The 21198-nt window shown below is 30.9% G+C and overlaps 1 protein-coding gene across 21 annotated transcripts in view; it reads right to left on the bottom strand.

Moving 5' to 3' along the window:
- Positions 1-21198, bottom strand: part of LOC130450870 (twitchin) — an 83160-nt gene that overhangs the window by 43793 nt on the left and 18169 nt on the right. For 3 of the 21 annotated variants that reach the window (XM_056789550.1, XM_056789549.1, XM_056789565.1), the window contains exons 5-23: positions 20958-21099; positions 19899-20037; positions 19563-19766; positions 19206-19507; positions 18760-18983; positions 16962-17540; positions 16681-16860; positions 15932-16213; positions 15745-15876; positions 15514-15564; positions 15408-15455; positions 14184-14345; positions 13315-13356; positions 12653-13231; positions 11328-11363; positions 7474-7608; positions 6796-6969; positions 5800-6048; positions 5627-5671 (exon numbers count right to left, since the gene is read on the bottom strand). In XM_056789550.1, coding sequence (XP_056645528.1) covers positions 5627-5671; positions 5800-6048; positions 6796-6969; positions 7474-7608; positions 11328-11363; positions 12653-13231; positions 13315-13356; positions 14184-14345; positions 15408-15455; positions 15514-15564; positions 15745-15876; positions 15932-16213; positions 16681-16860; positions 16962-17540; positions 18760-18983; positions 19206-19507; positions 19563-19766; positions 19899-20037; positions 20958-21099 — 3705 coding nt within the window. Of the gene's footprint in view, positions 1-3233; positions 3273-3414; positions 3454-5626; positions 5672-5799; positions 6049-6795; positions 6970-7473; positions 7609-11327; positions 11364-12652; positions 13232-13314; positions 13357-14183; positions 14346-15407; positions 15456-15513; positions 15565-15744; positions 15877-15931; positions 16214-16680; positions 16861-16961; positions 17541-18759; positions 18984-19205; positions 19508-19562; positions 19767-19898; positions 20038-20957; positions 21100-21198 lie in introns of all 21 variants that reach the window. The other 18 variants (XM_056789559.1, XM_056789560.1, XM_056789570.1 and 15 more) reach the window with 17 other exon arrangements.

The raw sequence follows: 21198 nt of genomic DNA, 5'->3' as shown, positions 1-21198 counted from the left end.
GACCTCGTCTCTAGGATAGGTAGAGAACTGAGCTCTGTTAAAAATTTACGTATACATATTTTTTACGATTTTGCCGAAACTACTAGCAGCATTGCAATGAAATTTTAAATGATTATCTTTTGAAAGGTGATACATTCCATGAATTTTTTTTTCATATCTGACTATCAGAGAGGTTGTAAATTACACGCATTGCACAAATAGTATTGAACATATTTTTTTGAAACTAAATTGCTTGATAAAAATTTTGAGTGAACTTGAACATCACTTAATTCTACACCAAAAAGGTAATCTTTCTACAACTCGATACTCTCCATCGTTTTCTGAATATTTTCATTTGGATATTATGAAGTAACAATCGCGGCTGGTATGAAGTAATGATAAAGCCAACAATTAATAAAAAAATCATAAGGTTGTCACATAAATCAAAAACAGAATGGGAGTTGTTTACGTGTGACTTGTGTCTATAATTTTCACCAATTAAAAATTGGTCTAAGCTATTCGCTGGGGACGAGAATAATTTGACGGTGACCACTCCAGAAAACATTTGTGGAAAAAATTGTTCTCAGTGACCGACGCATGAATAGACAACAAATTGCAGCACAGACCGGCATTTCCAAAACAAGTGATATAAGGATTCTACATGAGCATTTAAATGTGAACATTAGTGACATGTGTGAGCCTCTAATTCTCAGCGCACTGCAAAAACAGCGTCGAATAGAATGTTGTGAGAGTTTTAGAGCTTAGCGAGTACCTTGAAAGTATAATCCAATCATTTTTAACGGGTGATGAAACTATTGTTTTTTAATATGATCCAATATCCAAAAGAGATTCCACGGAGTGACATCGGAAAGGAGAGTCCATGTCAAAAAAAGTGTCACGAAAAACACTAAAAAATGGCTGCAATATTTTGGGACTGCGGGAATATCTTTGGATTGAATCAAATACCATTGTGAACGTAGCATATTACTCTGTATACTAAGGCAATTGCTTCAAAACAATATTTAGAAAGGATGCGGCAAATTTAGTCGAGGTGTGTGCTTGCTTCAGGACTTCAGGCTACTGTACACGTATGAGGCTTTACAGAAATTGAACGCCTACCAAATATATTGAAAAATTATCATGGTGTTTTATTTATAACCTTTCTTTTTATGTTAGGCAAGAACTCATGGACCGTATTACGTATATTTCAAGCTTTCGAATATTTATTGTATTTATTATCAGGACTGAATGGCAATCCCACTAGGAGAACCCCCATAATCTAGCTCGCAAAGACTTCGTTCCAATTCATATATGTACTACATTTCTTCTAATTTCTTCCTATTTAGACTTTTTTGTATAGTTTTAATGATAAATTGTCTTGAGTTTTGGTCTCTTAATATTTCGACTTGTGATCTGTATCAAAATTTAATTATATTTTCAGTTATAGTTTCAATTTAAGGAGACCTAAAATCAGACAATTTATAAACATAACTCAATTTGCACTGTAAAATCCATCCTACAAGCAATGAAATATGCACATTTAAAATTACGTTTAGCGTAGCTAAGGCTATTAATATCTTTAATTAAAAAAGCGCATATTTGTTAACGCACATTTAGCGATTTATTAGAGCACGTAATGCGAGTATATACACTAAGAAAAATGTACATATGATCGCTATATATCCATATATGTAATTTTTTGTAATAACTATTCTAAACAGGTTTTAATGTTTAAAAAAACCCCTTGCAAAACACTTGATTAGCACACTGAATAAAAATGACCACAAAAAATATTGAGAGCCACTGAAGGTTGTATACAATATTAGAGATATGTATTCATATATATAGATATAGAGGAAAATATATATAACAGGTTTCCCAACAGGACTGGGATGGGACCTTGAGTTTCAAAGGGGTCAAGAGAAAATTTCAAAAATTGGTGATTACTTAAGGGCCCCACAAACGTATATTTTCAGAGAGTTTAAGTTTCACAATGACGAATTTCTAAGGGCGTGTTCATCCCAAAATGTTCGTGTATCATTCCGTTTAAAAGAAAAAATCCTCAAATCGTAGTTATTTTGAGAAAGAAGAAATTCTCGGGTTTATTAGGATTTTAATTATAAAATTAAAATTGTCAACCATCGTCGATTTCACAAAGTTCTCAAAGGGAATTTCGAACTTTTCAGAGCATATCCCTAGCGATACTGATGGTCTATATGATTAAGCAGATTATTTGTTGTTTGTAAATTTGCTGGGTGCATTGGACAACCCTCAAAAGTAAATAGAGGTGGCCACGCAATTTAATTTCTTCTTTCAATCCAATTTTCTGCAGTGTCGACATATGACCTTTTGTTATTAATTTCCATTAACATCACTTCAATTCCTGGGAAAACGGAGGAAATATTTTTCCTCGACAAAAGAAATTTATGTTATTGTACTTCAGTTGTTACAGATTTCGGTTTTCCATTTCTTGTTTTACACAATAAGTGCCCTATCCATTAAGCCAGAAATTATCAGAGAAATTTGAGCAATTTGGCACCAGTTTTCTAGCTTATTTCAACTTCAGAGTCTGTGTGAAATTATTTTCGAATAAAAAATAATATTAAACGATTTAATGAACCCAAGAAGTATAACATTTTGTTATAGTCAACGTGTTTCAATATCAGCTTTTGCGGAATTTCCTTTTCTCACTATCTTTATAATAAGGCGAAATCCAACAGAAAATTTTGCTAAAAAAACTTACTAGGTGTATGGAAATTTCAAACTATCTCAAATTGTAGTTTTCAAGTCCCTTTGTGATTTACAAATTTTCAGCATTCATATATACGACTTTTTTAAAAATTTCAATTCTAAGATCTGTATAGATAGGTATTCTTGATCAAATACTAATGGTTTGTCAACTATTTTCATAAATAACATATTATTTATTAAAAAATAAATTAGGGTGGTGCGCGGAGTATGATAATATATTTTTTTAATTGAATCATGAAAACGATATATGGCAAACTAATTTCTGATAAGATACAAAAAGTGGTTGATAATTGAATATAATTTATAAATTATGGGAATGATTGACCTTCAGGATGTCTCTCTTCAACATAAATTGTTTTATTCACATTTTTTTAAATCTATACATGAAAATTAGAACATTGTTCGAGAAGTTCAACAGAAGTTTGTATCTACGTTAGACACAAACATATAAACATTATTGACGTTGGGAAAAAGTCAAATCGAAAGTTATGTTAAACCCTAACCTGGTCCTCAATAACTCCTGGACGTCTTCCGGTTTTTTTCTTTAAATAAAAAACAGAGAGCTCAATACATGAACAAAACAGAAAAACAAGCCAATAAACAAGTAAAGACATTCTGTTAAGTTGTTTAATTGTTTCCCACCCAAGGTCAGTTTTGTGTTTTTATCTTTGACACAAATCTCACCTTTGGATCTAGAACTTCCCCAGGTCGCAACTTTCCTCCCTGTGGGCATAACAATAAAAATGATTCTCTATTTCAAAATCATAATATAATCATAGAAATCTCTTAGTATGCAGACATAAAGGAAGAGTAAAATAGGCGTTCATGGCAAAAAAATTGATAATTCATTATTTAACCTTAATAATTGGTATTGAGAGATATAGAGATGTAAATAATTGATTGTTTTGGAAGTAGTTGATTTTTCTTGTGATAATACCCAATTCCACTCCCATAATTATGTCTACATACGATAAATTACACGGTATATGTTCAATATAGTGATATATACTCGGTGGCCTGCAAAATAAGTGTTTGGTGGCTGCTGACGGCTGGTGTTCTGTAGCAATTCATGCGAGTTGCTTATTTGAAACAGTCGATCACATATGCATTAGTTCCGTGCAATCGCCACAGCTTGATTTCGTGACTTAGAATTTATTTTCAATTAGAAAACTCTGCAATACACTTACAAATCTTAGTTTTTCATTAATAACGAAATATACGACTTTATAACATCAATTAGAATCAAGGTAATAGTTCATGTTATTATATCAAGGAATACATGTATTTTCTTTCAAGTTTCAATTCCATTTTCGAATTATTGTCCCTGAAATATATACGATGGCTTCGCTGCGCACCTGACCCACTTACAATTAAAAATTGGTAAAGATATCACTTTTATTTCCAATATAGTTTCTAAACCTGTTTGGGTTATTGCGGCTGTTGCAATGGTGAAATATGAACCATTTTCAGCCGAATACATTTTTCTTTTATTACCTCACTAAATTGGTACAATAATCACCTGTAACTTTGGATTTTTTTCACAGGAAATCTAGTAAAATTACGCCTTCAGTATACCAAAATATGGTTAACATTACTTTCCCTGTGGCAGGTTGCATCTTGAATTTTTTTGGCAATCATCATGGTGATTAATGCATGATTTCTTCATTGTTACTGGTATTGTAAGAAAACTTTCACATGTGTAAGAGATTGTGGGGGCTCCACTTGCATGTTTATCTATACACAACTGTCTACTACATTTAAACCTTTTTGCTATGTGAGTTTGCATTATACCTAACTCGTTTAAAGTATTTAATTACCGCGTGTTACTCGACACGATTCGTTTTGACACTGAGACGTAGCCCTCTCGAAATCGTGCTTCTACTGTAGGCACGCTTCAATACGTTCAGTTTTTTGCATGAGTCTATACATAATTTGATGTAAGAATAAAAGTTGAATCTTAGGTGGAGCAAATGTATCAGCCCAGTTAGAGGGTAGTCATTGATTTCTAGAGCTGATAGGACGTTCATAAATAAAGATATTGTTTTAAGTACACCTTTAATTTGAACTGAACAATAAGGGAAATACAATTCTGAATATGTGATTTGCGACAAATATTTTTAATTTCCAAAATGGTATTGATTAGATAGGTTATATTTTGGGCATGCTTATATGTATCAGGATCCCATTCCAAATGGATACCGAGTAGTTTTGTGGGAGTTATTACAGCACATTTTAGAAAATTAAGTATGTGAAAATTATTTATTTGAATATTCTAATAATTTGATAGATATCACCATATTCGGTTTATTTAAACGCGGATATAAACATGTATTTTATTGTAATTGTTATATTTCTGCAATAAATCAAGTATATAATAATAGAAATTAATAGAAAACTAATCATCATTGATCACTGGAAAAGATACATAAACTACTTCTTTTATCTATGAACTGCCTTGTATTCATAAAGAAACGGCAAGGAGGGTGACAACCTGAAACCGTTTATCCTAATGTTTTATAATAATCCCCAAAATATGAATTCCCTATAAGAAACCGTTTGGCAGATATATGGGGAAGTAAGATTGTCATTTCATCATTTTAAAGGGTCAATTATTCTTTATTATTCAAATTTAGAAAAATGTGTGTATGAAGCAATAAACCTTATTTTTTAGGCGTACTAGCATCTCTAGAAATTAATATTCACAATATGGACTACCTAATATGAATCGAGTATTATAAGATTTGAAACTATAATATATTTGAATAAAATTTAGTGGATATTGCAGAGTTACTAAAAAGCCTTAGAGAAGATATTCTTCTTTACACTTCCACGTCAGATGTGAATAGTAAATTAAATAAGGCGCAGGCATACGTTGTATATTATATCAGGTTGTTACCTTTTTCTCTTCTAAAACCTCTCCTGGACGAAGTTTCCTACGTTCCTAGGACATAAAATTGTAAACATAAATATAAAAAAGATGGGACTTTTCCACGACTGGACACCAACAATCACAGCTAGATAAATTAAAAAAAAAAACGTTTAATGTTAGAAATAAATGCGACAAATTACCTCGTCTGAAATGATGAGACTGGCACGTCGTCCCATTGCTTCTGGTGGTATAAGAGAGCCTCTGCGACTTCCTGGCCCAGAGCCAGGCTCGAGAGATTTTTTTCTGGGTTCAGGAGTTTTCTCTCTACTCACTTCAATTTTAGGAGCATCAGGAGTTTTTATTTGAGGGAGGCTAGGTCTAGGTTGTTCAAGTGTTGAGGCTTGGTCGGGAGCTTTTTCTTTACTTTCGAATGCTAGGCTTGGTTTTTCCTATAGTAAATAATTTTTTGAGATTTATTTCTAAATCAAAAACGCCAAATAAGCACGAGCAAGCAGCTTTTATTTGAATAATTAAGGTGAAATTAAGTGAAAAAGGTGAGTAAATACGTAAATAAAGTGATACTACTATTTAAAGATTGAACAATTTAAGATCATTTTTACTTGTGTGGATCCGTATCGCCAAAAGTACTCCTGTTTGATAATGTAGGCCAAACATTACAAATCATACATCGCCTTCCGTCTACGTCGAAAAATATAGATATAATGGGCGATTATTCTTTACAAATTCTGCATAATAGTGTAATACTATCAATTTTTCTATTCGTGTTATCTCTAATTTCTTACGTGAAATAAAATCTCAATTAAGATTCATCGTAATTTTATCCAAGTGGATAATTTCATGATCAAATAATTACAGTTGAGACTATCGTTTTCCACTTGCAGTTACTTGTGTAAAATACTGAATTGATAACTGGAACTTTGATCGACTCCAAAGGGGGAACTCGTAGGGAATGGGAGAAACAACATAACTAATAATAACATAATAACTAATACATATGACATATTTTTGCAAATATAAAATAATAACTAGTAGTTGTATTTTTAAGAGAGAATATGTTTTGAACTTACGAATATTTATAGTTAATAATTGATTGTATTATTGTGGATACGACTATTCTAAATTAATGGCGTATATGGCAAAAGTTTTTATAAGCACAAGTTTGTATATAAAAGTACCTTAGATAATTTGGTTTTTTCTCTACCAGCGTATTCAGGTTTCTCATGTTTTTCGAATGTCTCCAAAACAGGTCTTTCATAGTCAGGTATATTTTCCCACTCATTATAATCATATTTCTCTTCTTTTTTAACAGATTTTTTAGCTGAAGTTTTCTCTTTATCAGCTCCAGTTTTCTGTTTCAAACATTATGGAAGAATGTTAATATTTAATATTATGATAGATTGTATATAAAAGAGAAATAATAGTTAGGAACCAGAGAAGTAAGAAGATAGATGAATGATGAAACAAACAATTCTACTTCAATTTTAGCATTTTGAAAGAAAAACATTTATCGGATTGACAAATCGAATGTAGAATTACTTATTGTCATAAACATTTTATTAGACGTATATCTACATACAGAGTTTTGATTTCGGCAAGTCAAGAAGAAAGTAGAAGCGATATATATTTTGACATTTCAAAAGTTTCAAAAGCTTCATAGAATAATTAAGAAATAGTATGTAAGAATGGTTAATTAAGATGACAGATATATAAAGAGAAAGTAAGAAAGTTATTAGTTACAAATAAGACGATAGAAAAATAATTATAAGAAGAACAACGTATACTCAACATAAATAGGAACATTTACAAAATAGCTGATAGAAGAGTGAAGAAAAAAAGATATGCCTGTGAGTTACCTTCAAATCTACTTCGAGTGTTTCGGCTTTTTTAGCTTTTTTACCATTTGATTGCACGGGTTTCAATTGTACATTTAAAAATGAACCCGTTTGAGTAGCTGCTTTCGGAGGGATAATCCGTTTGGGTTTGTCATGCTGAATAATTGAAATAATATTCATTATCATGAGCGTTGTTGTAGTGGAATCGTGGCAAAATTAACACCAAAGTGTACTAATCTTAATATATTGCCTAGCTTCCGAATTCTAATGAATTCATCATCAAGGACTGAAATTATGGTCAAAGTACAATAACAATGTGTTAAAGTACTTTTTATCATTGCTATTCTCTTATAGATATTCTTACATTGCACTTTGAACATAATTTCAGTCCTTGATGATGAATACATAATTATATAGATATAGTACACTCTGATATCCAATTGCCACATTCCCACCACGAAAACGCTTATATATGTATATATATTTATAAGCTAATTAGCTGAAAATACCAGAAGTGATAGTGTTATTGTCCACGGTATTCTCGACGGTCAGCATATTACCGTCGAGATTAAATTTAAGCTTCGATTTTAACTATTTTATTATTTTTTTTTTTTGTTTCATCTTTCCATCTCCTTGGTGAAATTCCAAGGAGTAAGGCACCCTACCCTCTCTCTCTCTTGATAATGGCTCCAAGTGGGAGCCGAACGTCAAGAATTTTCCACGTACCTATATATATATATATATATATATATATATATATATATATACAGGGTGTGGCTTAGAGATTTGATCAAAAGTAATGGCGGATCGGATAGAATTATGTAAAAAATGTAGGCTCCATCTTGCTCACTTTAAATAGAAACTGGTATTTTTGTTTTATTTTTAAATTCTGCTCAAAATATTCCCTATTCCTATATATGTGGAATTATTCGTAATTTTTTCAAGTGAAATATTAATTGCATCATTAAAATTCTTTAAAATATAAAAAAAGACATTAAGATGGTGTTAATTAAAACAGACAATAGACCACTTGGCGATAACCATGACAATTATACTAATAAATTGCGGATTATACAAAATATGGACAAATAAAATTAGTATTATATACATTTTATACTAAGTACTATTGAATGCGCAATAAGTTAAAGTAATTTTTAATATTAACGTATAACAGTTAAAAAAAATGATGACACAATAAATTGGACCTTGAAAAGGGCGTTTATATTTCTGTTAATATTTAGAAATTTCAAAATTTGTATTCATATATTCACCAGCTGTAGGAGATGTTTTATCTCTTATTTAACAAGTTGCAAGTTTCAATCTAATTGTGATGACTCCACGATCAACGGAACAGAATAGGTTTGTAAAACTTAGTCTTAAAATTAGATTGGTAGGTGCTGATATTGGGTTTGGTTAAGTGATATTTCCAGCTTTTCAACGTGGACGTAACCAATAATATGGTTAGGATGGAGTTCGTGAGTTAGTTGGTTGAATGTAGAAATTAGATACATGTACGGTAAACGAAGTACCCTTGAATTAGAAATATACGAAGAGACATACATCAACCAATTTAGTTTGAAATTCTACCTATCAAACTAGAGAGTTTTTAGTCAAGAATTCGCTAGAATTTATCAATAAAGTAAAGAATAGAGAAATTAAATATAGGTAAATTTTAATCTCCTTTGATGTAAGTTCATTATTTCCCAGCGTGTCCACCCCATATACTTTAAGGTACCTAGAAAGTTTACTGAACTCTAATAATTTTGCAGCTGATGCAATAGAAGAATATCTACAATTAGCGAAAATGTGTATGGTCAAAAACTATTTCCAGTAGAACAATAAATTTTACGAACAATACTCTGAGCTATTCATGAGTCACTTTGTAAAGAAGATTAGTGAAGATTTTAGTATTTTCCCAGGGTAGGGTATTTGGACGATAATTTCGCTATACTCAATACGAAAAAGGTGAATGTAGAAGACTTCATTTCAAAACTGATTTCAAAATGCTCATTTATCAAGTTTACTTATGAAATGGAAGATACAGAACAGTTACCATTTTTAAATACCTTAGATGGTAATTAACAATAGTAATAGCCTAGAATTTGATGTATTTAAGAAAACTACCGCTACAGGTACATCCAGTCCAGGTTGATTATTTCTATTGAATCCAACATCAGATGGTGAGTTTCCATTTTCTGGTATATCGGTCGATTTATTCCACTTAATATCGAAAGATACAATAAGGAAAGAACTTTTCTAGAGGATGTGGCTGTAATCAACGGTTATGATAAGAGAATTGTAGATAGATTAATTAACCTTCATGGCATTGAGAAATTTCTCTGTTAAACCACCTTTTTCCAAAATCAAAATGAAATTGTTTATAAATCCAGCAATACATTAAAACAATTATTGGATAATACCAAAGATGAAATACCCGATTCGGAAAAAATAGTATTTATGAATTTAACTGTAATGAGTATAACAAAAAATATGTTGGGCAGATTGTTAATGTCAGGTTTAAAAAGCACATAGCTCATTTAAAATATAGATGGACCCAAAAATCGAGTATTGCCGAGTACGCTGCCAGTCATTATCAAGGAATAAATATAAATAATGTGAAATTGTTCAAAAATTGCTGCATACATTTGAAAGAATTGAGATTGTTAAATGTTAGAATAGTTTAAATAGGGACACAATGCCTGTTACATGCAGCTTTTTTTATAGTTTATTTTTTTAAGGAATGAATGTGAAATGTCCTGCCTTAGTGGTCTTATTTTTCGCGAGAAGAAGTTCATTTATAGGAACATTTAGTGTAAATAGGTAGATCAAGTTAATAGGTTTTAGTTTACCTTCAATCTCTGAAGATATTTGGTTATCGAAACGCGCATGAGACAGTGAAATTGTAAGTTTTGGTGTAGTGGTAAGTTCAAACAGTGTCTAATGTTATTTAATTACAGAGGCCATGCTAGTTAGGTGATAAGTCCCTTCTTATCAAATTCATAAGAAAATATTGTTTAAATGTTCGGGTCTCGAAAATATAATTACATTTTTTGTTTAGATATATATCACAAGTCTGTTTCACTAACATATTTCAGAATAGTTGTCCTAATTTTTGGAAAATCTATTTAGGTTAAATAAATTGCATGGTCAATACAATAAAATTTCATAACGAATAACTCAGAATAAATTAATATATCTAGGTATGGAGAATGATTAATAAATGATAAAGTACTATAAAAAACGATATTATTACAATAATAAAATAATGGGAGTTTCAATTAAGAAGATTGTCAAGCCAAGTTTCTACTAACCCTTTATAAATAACAACAATGAGTGGTACTAGAAAAAACCTCTCACAAGTATTTTCAAAAATTTTTGACGCTAAACTATCCGCGATAATGACAGAACCAAACTGCTGTGTGTATTTGACATTTAATTTTGTTAGGCAGTCTTCAATTTTATCATGAATGAAAATATGATACAAAATTTTGCATGATTTTTGCTAATAGCTTTACTAATGTCTTTAAAAATTATTTTCTAATGAATATTTCAATCGTTGTTGTAAGTATGCGATGTCGGATGATACCTATTTGGAATGCGTCGCAACTCTATTAACCAAATCCAGTTAGTTTTGTGGTATTGTGATTTACGGATAATCGTTAATAAAATATGAAGTAGGTGAATACATAATTTGAACAATGAATTAGTAGGTGAACCAATGTGAAGACTTGTAATTGGGTTTTATCAAAACCAAGTCCAGTTTCGCTAAAATTTCTGACGTTCGTAGTAAATGGATATTTTATATATTTGGTATACTGGTAAGATATGTGTAATTTGTTTAAATAATAATCGTCGGCTCAGATTTTTATACCTACCTTTTTAATGCCAGGAATTTCTTGCTTTTCTTCAGACTGTTGATTTCACAGTTGTGGGAAATAAGACATGGATTAACATGAAACAAACGATGTCATATTAGTTAATTTGTAAAATGAACAAATAACTCATTATTAAATTCTTTCAAATTCCAGTACCTTTTAAAAAAAATATATGCTTGTGTAATAATCAAAAACTACCAATACTCCAATTATTTAAACGTTGATTGCCTTATACAAGCCTTTCATTACTCTAGCATGGTTGATTAACAATAAGGAGTGATTGTTAAAGATTGTGGAGATATTTGTGTTTAGTTGCTTGAGCTGGGTTGACCAGTGCTAGACTATGCTTTTTTAGCTTATTTTCTTTTCTCAAGACACCGCTTTTAATAAGTGGCGATTAGTTGAATCTACATTTCAAGTTTCTCTTCTCTGATAAACATGAGTAGAAATATTGATAATGATATAAACATTCTTACCTGTTGGAAATAAGTATAATTGCATTGTGAGTGAAGTTTACTAGCAGTTTCCTTGGTGCTTTTTTGTCGCTTTCTTACTAACGTACAAGCAATTTATGTTTATATTAATAAAAATTGCGTTGTAAATATGTCAAAAATGTCTGTTGAGTATTCCGTAAAATATTAAAAAATAGTAAGGAGTGGAGTAAGCGTTTCTCCACTGTTAATTTGTGAATAGTACCAAAACACGTCTGCAACATATAAGAACTTAACTGTTACAATCAAATATATTATACTCGGCCTCATAAATCTCATTTAATAAAAAAAATAACATGGATAGTATTTTAGAGTTTTTGATTACTACGTAGAAATAGTTAAAAATTTAAGATCGTGCATTATACAAGCTTCATAAAATAATCATAAAATTTATAGTAAAGCATTTCCTCCAATAAATTAGAAGACTTTAAACGAATCAAGAGAAGTTCATGAAATTCTTTAAATCATGAGTCTAAATCATCGAGACTTTTGGCTAAGAGATTGAACCAACAATAATCGAAACTAAGAAGCCCGTACGATATAAAGAAGCATTTTTACTAAAAAAGTTTCTGACATACATTAACAAAAATTCCAAATACTAAAATATTGTTGCGCTTGTTCTAACTGAGGTAAATATTTATTTAGATAAACTGACCAGCAGAATATTTTTCAAAATCAGTATTGCTTTTTATATTTAACAAGATGTCATCTTGGAAAATTTTTCATGTACCTAACATACAAAGTACATAAAACTGAGTTTTAATGTAGTGCAGTGCAGATGCATGATTGCGTAGTGTGTGAGTGCAAAAAAGTACCAAATTACTTTCCGAGTACCTTTTTAAGAGACAAACGCCTCGCCTCAAGATCTGGAACAGCGAGTTCAGTTTTCTGAGGATCAGATTTCTTATCGAATGGGCGAGAAGTTGAGAGCTTATTTTCTTCTTTTGGTTTTTCCATATTCTCTGAAAGTGTAGATCTCTCTGCAGCTTTTTGAGGTTCTGGAGTCAACGACTTACGTGTAATTTGGTTAGGTGATAAAGTGTCTTCTTTTGGTTTGAGTTTGGAGGGTTCTGGTGTGAGAGACTTACGGGCGGGTTTATTAATAAGAGCAGAATTTTCATTAAGCTTAGTTGTAGCCTGTGTCGATTTTTCAGGTTCATGTATTAAAGGTTTACGAGTAGTATTTTCGATAGTAGATAGCTTATCGTCTTTAGATTTCTCAGAATCAGATGCCAAAGGTTTACGAGTGTCAGTTACATTAGAGGTTAGTTTATCGTCTTGTTGCTTTTCGGTTTTAGATTCTTTAGGTTTTATAGATTCCACATCCTTGGGTTCTCGGTTTTTAGCTGTTTTACTGTCCAGTTCTGGTTTAAAACCACCTTCTATGTGATTGGTGGAAGTGTCAGGAGTTTTCTGTGTATAAATAAATCATTGGTAAAATTATGTGCTTGTGTAGCTACTATCAGAAAATGATTAAATAAAGATAAAATACTCACCGCTTCTTTTGTAGTTTCCAGTTTTTTTGTATCTTTTGTGATCTGTGGAAGATGGTTTCTTCTTTAGGATTTGTATTTTATTATAAATTAGTTTAAAATAATTTTAATATGAATACTAACAATTGAAAACCTTTTAAGGAGGAAAATAATAATATAAACATAATAAATCGTTGCTGTAAGCTGTCAAAAAATGTTTGTCTTACGAACAAAAAATGTTTTTTTCTAAGAATTCTAGTTCTAAGATTTCTGCTACTCCCGTAAAAATTTTTTGAAAAATCAATTCCAATATTTTTCAAGTACAACCATGTAATGTCCACTTAAGTTCAAATTCATAAATGATCAATTATGTGCAAATGCAAATGAGGTTATTTGACAATAACATTTTTGAGAAAATTCTCGCTCTTCTGATACCCAATGTATGGGTTTGAAGCTACATATGTATAATATTATCTTCCTATACAACTTATAATGCGGATTAACCAGTACTATGCTATGGCTAATACACCCGAATAAGTGGATTTGTTTTTTATGATATACGGTTGGGTGGTTTTACCTAATAGTATTCAGAACAGTTCAAGGTGTGAATTTTAAATATAAAAAATTTACTCATATTGAACGTAATGAAATGAATATGAAAAAAAAACGAACAAACTTAATCGGAGTAGATTTTAACATCACCTCTCAAAAATCAAAAATTCTAAATATAAATATAAACAAAATATTGTAATGTTTGTAGTTGAAAATTATCGATAATGTGTGTATAAAATTATACTACTCATCAATCATCCCGTTTTCAATTGTTGAACAAATTAAGCAAAATTTTAAACATTTAAAGTTCAGTACTTTTATGCATTCTTATGCATTGTTACCTTTTTCTTATCATCTACGAATGATGTACGCCTGGATTCTGTCTTTATTTCCTCATTGACATTTGAGAATGAAGATTTTCGACTGACTTTTCCATCTTTAAGCGTTTTTTCTTCAGTTTCAATTATTGAACTCCTACGTGATTCTATCTTAACTTCTTTGTTCTGTACAATGAAGTTAACGAATTTATTGATGTGTCAAGGACACGGTATAACAATATTAATAGTAAAAAACCATTTATAAAGCAGTAGTTTCTTAAATTTTTCAGTACGATAATAAATGTGAGTAAAATAATGGAAATTACATTCCAGATTTCCTTATAAGTTCATGGAAAATTTAAAAGAGATATATGTTTGATGGTAATTTTGTTTCAAGCTTTATATATATGTGCATATGGTTAATATAAATTCTAATGAGCACTTATAGTTTATTTTTTATTGGAAAAACTACACTTATTTGGACTACGCTAATGTATTTACATTAAAGAATATTATCTAAATTATCATTGGCTTCTGTGTTTATTTCAAATTATACAGTTTTATATTTTGTTGCGTTGAGAAAAAAATTAAGTGTTGATGCTTAGTTTCCAATCTAAGTCAGCTTAACATTTGTGATTAGCTCTGTCAATGTGTACAATTATTAGTAAAAGTACAATTTTATATATTTATTTCTCGAAAAATGAAATTTTAGTATTATGATTAAGAATGCAATGTGAGTAGTGAGTGAGTATAATACCAGTATACCAAGGAGATAAATACAATACAATTAAGATATATATATATATATATATATATATATATATATATATATATATATATATATATATATATATATACGTATCCCACAAATTTATTTAGAAGTTCTTGGTAAAAAAGATTACTCTAAATCGGTTGAGAGACTGTATTTTGCTGCTATGATATTTATGGATATTTGCATTAAAGTAGGAGGCTATTTGTGAGCACACCATGCATAATTTTTTTAATGTATAATTCTTATTCTCACGATTCAATCTGTTTCAGTTCCCCAAATCATAACCCCAAGAACCACCAAGAGCCTCTAGGAATATTTTAGGTAAAAGGTTTACTTAGGATCTGTTGCGAAACTAGACATAGTAGCAAGCATTCACGCTGCTGTGATATCTATAGACTAGACCATATTATAGAGGGTTCGAGATTCAAAGACAAATTGTGTAAATATAAGCATAAAAGTAGGGGGCATGGTCTTACCTGTTGTGTTGAAGTCCGTGTACTTTTCTTTTCAACGCCTCTTATTTCCTAAAGACAAACACCTACATGTAAGACAAAGACAGTACAAAATAACATTTATACTAACCTCTTTCTTTTGGGCAACGGTTTTTTCGATTGCCTTCTTCTCTTCGTCCTTCTATTGAAAAAATGATTGTTAATAAATTGTCAGATATAAATTATAGAAAGCTTATTTGAAAAACTAATATTGTCGTTACCCCTTTAATAAGTTCACTGATATCAACAAATAATATTAATGCTCCTCATAATGCGTTAACTTTAGTAATAATAATATGAATAGAGATGTAACAGATGATACCTTGTCAATAAACTTCTCTTCTACCTTCTTTTCCTCCGTTTTTTCTATCTTCTTTTTTTTTGTCTCCTCTTTTTTCTCTTCTATATTCATCTCCTCTTTTTTTGCCTCTTCTTTCTGTTCAGTTAATACTTCCTAAAATTAGAATAGTCATTATAAAACACCGATTGTTTGAATTAATATTATTCACCTCTTCTGATTCCTCTTCTTCTTCCTCTTTAACTTCTTTTACTTGTAGTGTAGCACTTGTTTCATCCTCACCAAATTCATTTTTAGCCACACATTTATATGTAGCAGAATGTGATGTTTTACATTTGCTTATACTTAATTTTGTTACAGTGCCATCAAAAGTTATTTTTATGTCAGAAAATTCATTAATTACAGTCGTATTCTTGTACCATAATATTTTCACAGTTTTATCCTCTATTTTTAATGAAGTTATGAAATCAACAGATTTTCCTTCTTCAGTTATCTATAATAAATAATAAAATTTTAGATTTAGCCTTGAAATATATTCATTCACTATATCGCATCAGTGTATTCAATCAATTTTATAGAAAATATCGCAACTTTTCTTAGATTCATCAATATATATATATATATATATATATATATATATATATATATATATATATATATATATATATATATATGGGGTGATTGGTAATCACTGGGTTGTTGTGGTAAAGAATAATTAGAAGAACATATAATTTAGATTTAGAAATTAAAAATATTTTTAATTTCTAAATTTTCTAATAATAAAATATTGATAAAATGATCTGATTTTTATAAATGTATTCATACCATCTAAGTATGATGATTTCAAGAAATCAAATGTTTAACATTGTAATAAGAAATGGAAAATATGCACGATACAAGTAATTAAAAAAAAATATGAGAGGAAGTATATTTTATTCAAATGTGCTAACGAATACTTACGATGTTTGTCAATCTGGTCAATTTCGGTTTTTCGCCTTTCGGTTTTTCATCAGGAGGTAATTCAGTAACTTCAACAACTTGTGAAGTAGCTACCCCTTTTTCGTTCTTAGCTACCAATTTGTACAGACCTTTGTCGTTCTTTTGAACTTCATTAATTTCGAGTTTGATATTAAATTCGCCCTGTAATTATAAAATACTTGAAATTATTCTCTCTAAACTTATTTGATATTACAAAACAGTTGAATAAGTAATATAACAAATTTTATAAAAAACAAGCTTACATCTTTGATCTGGTCAACGTGTACAGTACGTCTGTGATCTTCTTTAATAGCTTCATCTTCTTTAAACCAGGTACAGTCAGGAGCGAATTTACTAAGTACCTTACATTCTACAATAATTGTTTTCTTTTTAATAATCTTTATAACTTTAGGCTTTTCTTTGATAACAGGAATGATTTCGATGCTTAAACTGAGGTTGGCATTGAGTTCACCAAGTGAATTTCTAATATTGCACTTATACAAGCCAGAATCATCAATTCCCGGATCTTTCAATTCTAATTTAACAAAGTAAAGATCTTCTTCCGTTTCTTTGATACTAATTTTAATCTTGGTTGATTCTGTGACTTGTTTGTTTTCTCGGTACCAAACTATACTTGGTTTAGGATTAGCACGGACTTTACACTCCATGACAACGAGTTTCCCACCGTCATGTGAGGTGATTTTTGGTTTTTCCACGAACGTTGGTCCTTCTCCTTCCGGTTCCGATTCCGCTTCAATGTTTAAATTTAAGTTTGCATTACTTTCACCATATTCATTTTTGACGTGACATCTATAAGTACCGCCATCTTCTGCTGCAGGATCCTATAAAAAGAGCAACGTTACGTCAAAACGTTAAAAATCATTTGTTATTTATTGAAATAAACCAAAAATCAAGTATAATTATTCAAACAAATATAAAAAGCGAGTCTCCAGTATTTATAGGGTCTGTAGTGAACAAAAGTTTTTCAATTCTAACAAATATACATAATAATATCAGTTATCCCTGCAATCTAAAATTACTTATTGCCATACATTCCATTCAAATCTCGGATTTTTTTAAAACGCCGAAATATTTGATCAAATTTTCAAATTTACTAGGAGCAATAGGTGAATTTTAAATATATCAATTATTTGTAAAATGGAGCTTAAACAGTCAATATAAATTGAACTATCGTCTGAATTGTGGTTCTATAATTTTATATAATACAGTGTTCAAATACTAACTCTGACAAATTTTGAACATCAATTAATTTATTATTTTAAAAGGAAGCTCGTGTAAATGAAAAAGCATTCTAGTTTTTTCATAGTGCATGAGGATTCCCTACAGTTATCTCTACCCGTTATGAAGTTATCAATAGGTTATTATGGGAGACCCGAAAAAAGAACATCAACAATGTCTTGAAAGATATCCGAATAGTAATTTAAAACATGAATCTGACCTGAACCTAACTTGAAATTGATTACTTATAATTTAAAACCAAAAAATTTTGCAAAATATTTGAGTTACTAACTAATGTACGTTTTCTAATGGGCATTTTAGCAAACGTAATTGTCGCTACTGAAGCAATGAAAAATCCCAATTCATTATGAAGGGTCATACACAGGATCTATATAAAGTGGGAGAATAGTAACATTTATCGAGTTGATGAGCTCGTCTTAAAATTGCTTCAAGAAATAATAGACCTTCTGGTTTTGAGAATAAAATTGATGTGATTGGTAACATAATTTTCCAAGAAAGAGTATCTACCTTATTAATTTTTAATAAGATTTTAAGAAAATTTAATACAATGAGTTACTTTTTATTGATGTTCTATTGCAAAACGTGAAATACATTCAGTAGTATATTTGATCTATCCAAAAGTAATAAAAAGAAAGTATTAGTTTTTAAAAAGGTGTTGAACTTTAACATGAAATATTAAAAAAGAACTCTCTGATTCACTTTTTCGTCACTTCATTCTTGGTAATGCAATTGATAAAATATATAATGAGAAGAGAAAATATTTTGTTTAGCATGCATAAGTGAGCTGTGTATTATCTTTACCTTGATTTCGAGTGACAAGTCATATTTGTCTTCTTCAATATCAACAATTTGGATTTTAATTTTTGAAGATTCCTTGACGACTGTGGTTCCTCGGAACCACGTGACGTCAGGTTTCGGTTTAGCTTTACATTTACATTTCATAGTAATGAGAGTACCGCTCTCATTAGGTATAATTTTTGGTTTTTCAAGAAAAGATGGCGCAAAACCGTCAGCGCTATCTCCACCTGTAACACAAACATATTAGAAATGTTCTTAATGAGACAAATTTTATCAAAGGCCATGCTCATGCAAAATGACAATAACACAGGTTCGAAGACAGAGTGTTGTTGGCAAGACGTCACTGGAACAAAGTGGAAATGAATTACGGAATTGGACGTTTCACAAACATATAATACAGATGTACATAATAATTATACATTTTGATCGATTTTGTGAGTGCATCATACCTTGGAAGTTCAATGCAATGTTAGCGTTGCTTTCACCGAATTCATTGAATGCATTACATCTGTAATGACCACCATCTTCGCGGGTGGGATTCGCGATTTCTAAAGTAAGAAGATATGTATCTTTACTAGTGGTTTTTCGGAGCATACGCACACGCGCACTGTCCGCAATGCTTTTCTCGCTTTGAAACCAAGATATATCTGGATCGGGATAAGCCTCGAGGAGACATTCCATGATAAGAACATCTCCCTCTTGTTTAATTGTGGGCTTTTTGGGAAACCTTGGTGCTTTGCCATCAGGTATTCTATAAGAAAAAATAATCGTAGGAATTATATTGATATATGTTTGGTCAGTCTTACTTGGGCTTTTCTATACCCTCAAAATTTAAATTTATGGTAGCGACGCCGGTACCATATCGATTAATCGCAACGGCGCGGTACTCTCCACGATCGTTTCTTTTGACGTTGGCTATTTCGAGTCGTGCTATGTAATAAATCTTCTCGTCAACTTCCATTGACATTGAGTACCTACTGTTTTGTTTGATTTCCTCCTTTCCGTGGAACCTAATGAAGTGCGGAAATATATGTTTCGATTTCAAATGCAAGTGCTAATATTTTTTTATATTTTCTTATTCATTCACTGATAATTGAGTTTATTTCTATATTTAAAAAAATGATATATTAATGTATACATACCACTGAATTTCTGGCTTCGGCTCTCCGACGCATCGACACAGGAAGGTTATGGTAGATCCGTCCTCCGTCTGCCGAATGAGTGGACGCTCCGTGAAGGTTGGTTTGATACCCTCTTTTTCGGGTACTGGTGCCTCATCGCCTAGTGAGCAGAAACTCTTCTAAACTGGCTGTATCAAGGTATATGACAGCCAGCAACACTCGCGCAACTTACAATGCTTACCGAAAAGGAAAAGCTCAGCTTTTAATCATTCAGTGGTGTTAAAGAGTGAAAGAATATTTTTTATTGTGTAATACAATTCTGAAAAAAAGTGTCACATTTGCAAGAACATGGCCTTAATCTTAGTATTAAATGTTGTTATCAAACAAGTGTTGTTGGTGCATGTAGTAGTTTCCTCTTAGTTTGGCCTAAAAAAACTTAAAACTCAGCCTATGTGCCTGCCAGGAATTTAATAGGTGGTATCTATATCACTTTCGTAGATTGCGATCAGTTACACTCAATCTAATCTAAGCTTCAACTCACACAAAACTAGTACCATATCTTTAATGTACATATTAGAAATTATTTGTTAAAACTGCATATTAAAAGCTGAGCTGAGATTAAGCATCGGTTAGTTCATTGTACTGTGCACGAGTGCCGTGGCTTACTTGTCCATGAATTGCTGCTATTAGAGTTAATTAAGGAAGAAACTGACTGCTTGTGACTATGTATAAATTTTTAGTGAGTGAGTGAGAGTTTTACAAATACATTTTTAATCGATAACTGTAGGTGTAATTGGCAAGCAGAAGAAGCTACACTATCGAAATTGTATTAAAAAGGTGGAAGTTTTTTCACAGGTTTTTGATATTATTGGTTGTGTATTACTAGTTGCCTTAAGTGTCTGTTATGGACTTGCTTCTCTATTTCTTTGTGAGAGAAGATAGAGCCAAGATTCTTCTAATTAATTTTTAAGGTTATTGGCAAAATTTGCTTGTTGCTTCCGAATTTAAATCAGTACTAGACAGCTGAGGCTGACAAAAAGACACACCAAGCAGAAACAAGAAGCGATACAAAAAACTTACTGTCGAAGTTAAGGCTGATTGTTGCATTACTTTCCCCCAAATCATTTTTTGCGGTAACCTTATATTTGCCAGCATCCTCTACCGTGACATCAACTATTTCAAGGGTCGCAAAATATGAGTGGCCATCTTTATCTATCTTCAACTGAAATTAAAGTAAACAATACATCTTAATTCTTCATATTTTGTAGAAATAAAATTGGAGAGAAATAATTGAGTAACATTCCATTGATGCCTTCCATTG

Source organism: Diorhabda sublineata, chromosome X (assembly GCF_026230105.1).
Source record: "Diorhabda sublineata isolate icDioSubl1.1 chromosome X, icDioSubl1.1, whole genome shotgun sequence".
Lineage (NCBI taxonomy): Eukaryota > Metazoa > Arthropoda > Insecta > Coleoptera > Chrysomelidae > Diorhabda > Diorhabda sublineata.
This window is presented reverse-complemented; position numbering and strand designations above follow the sequence as displayed.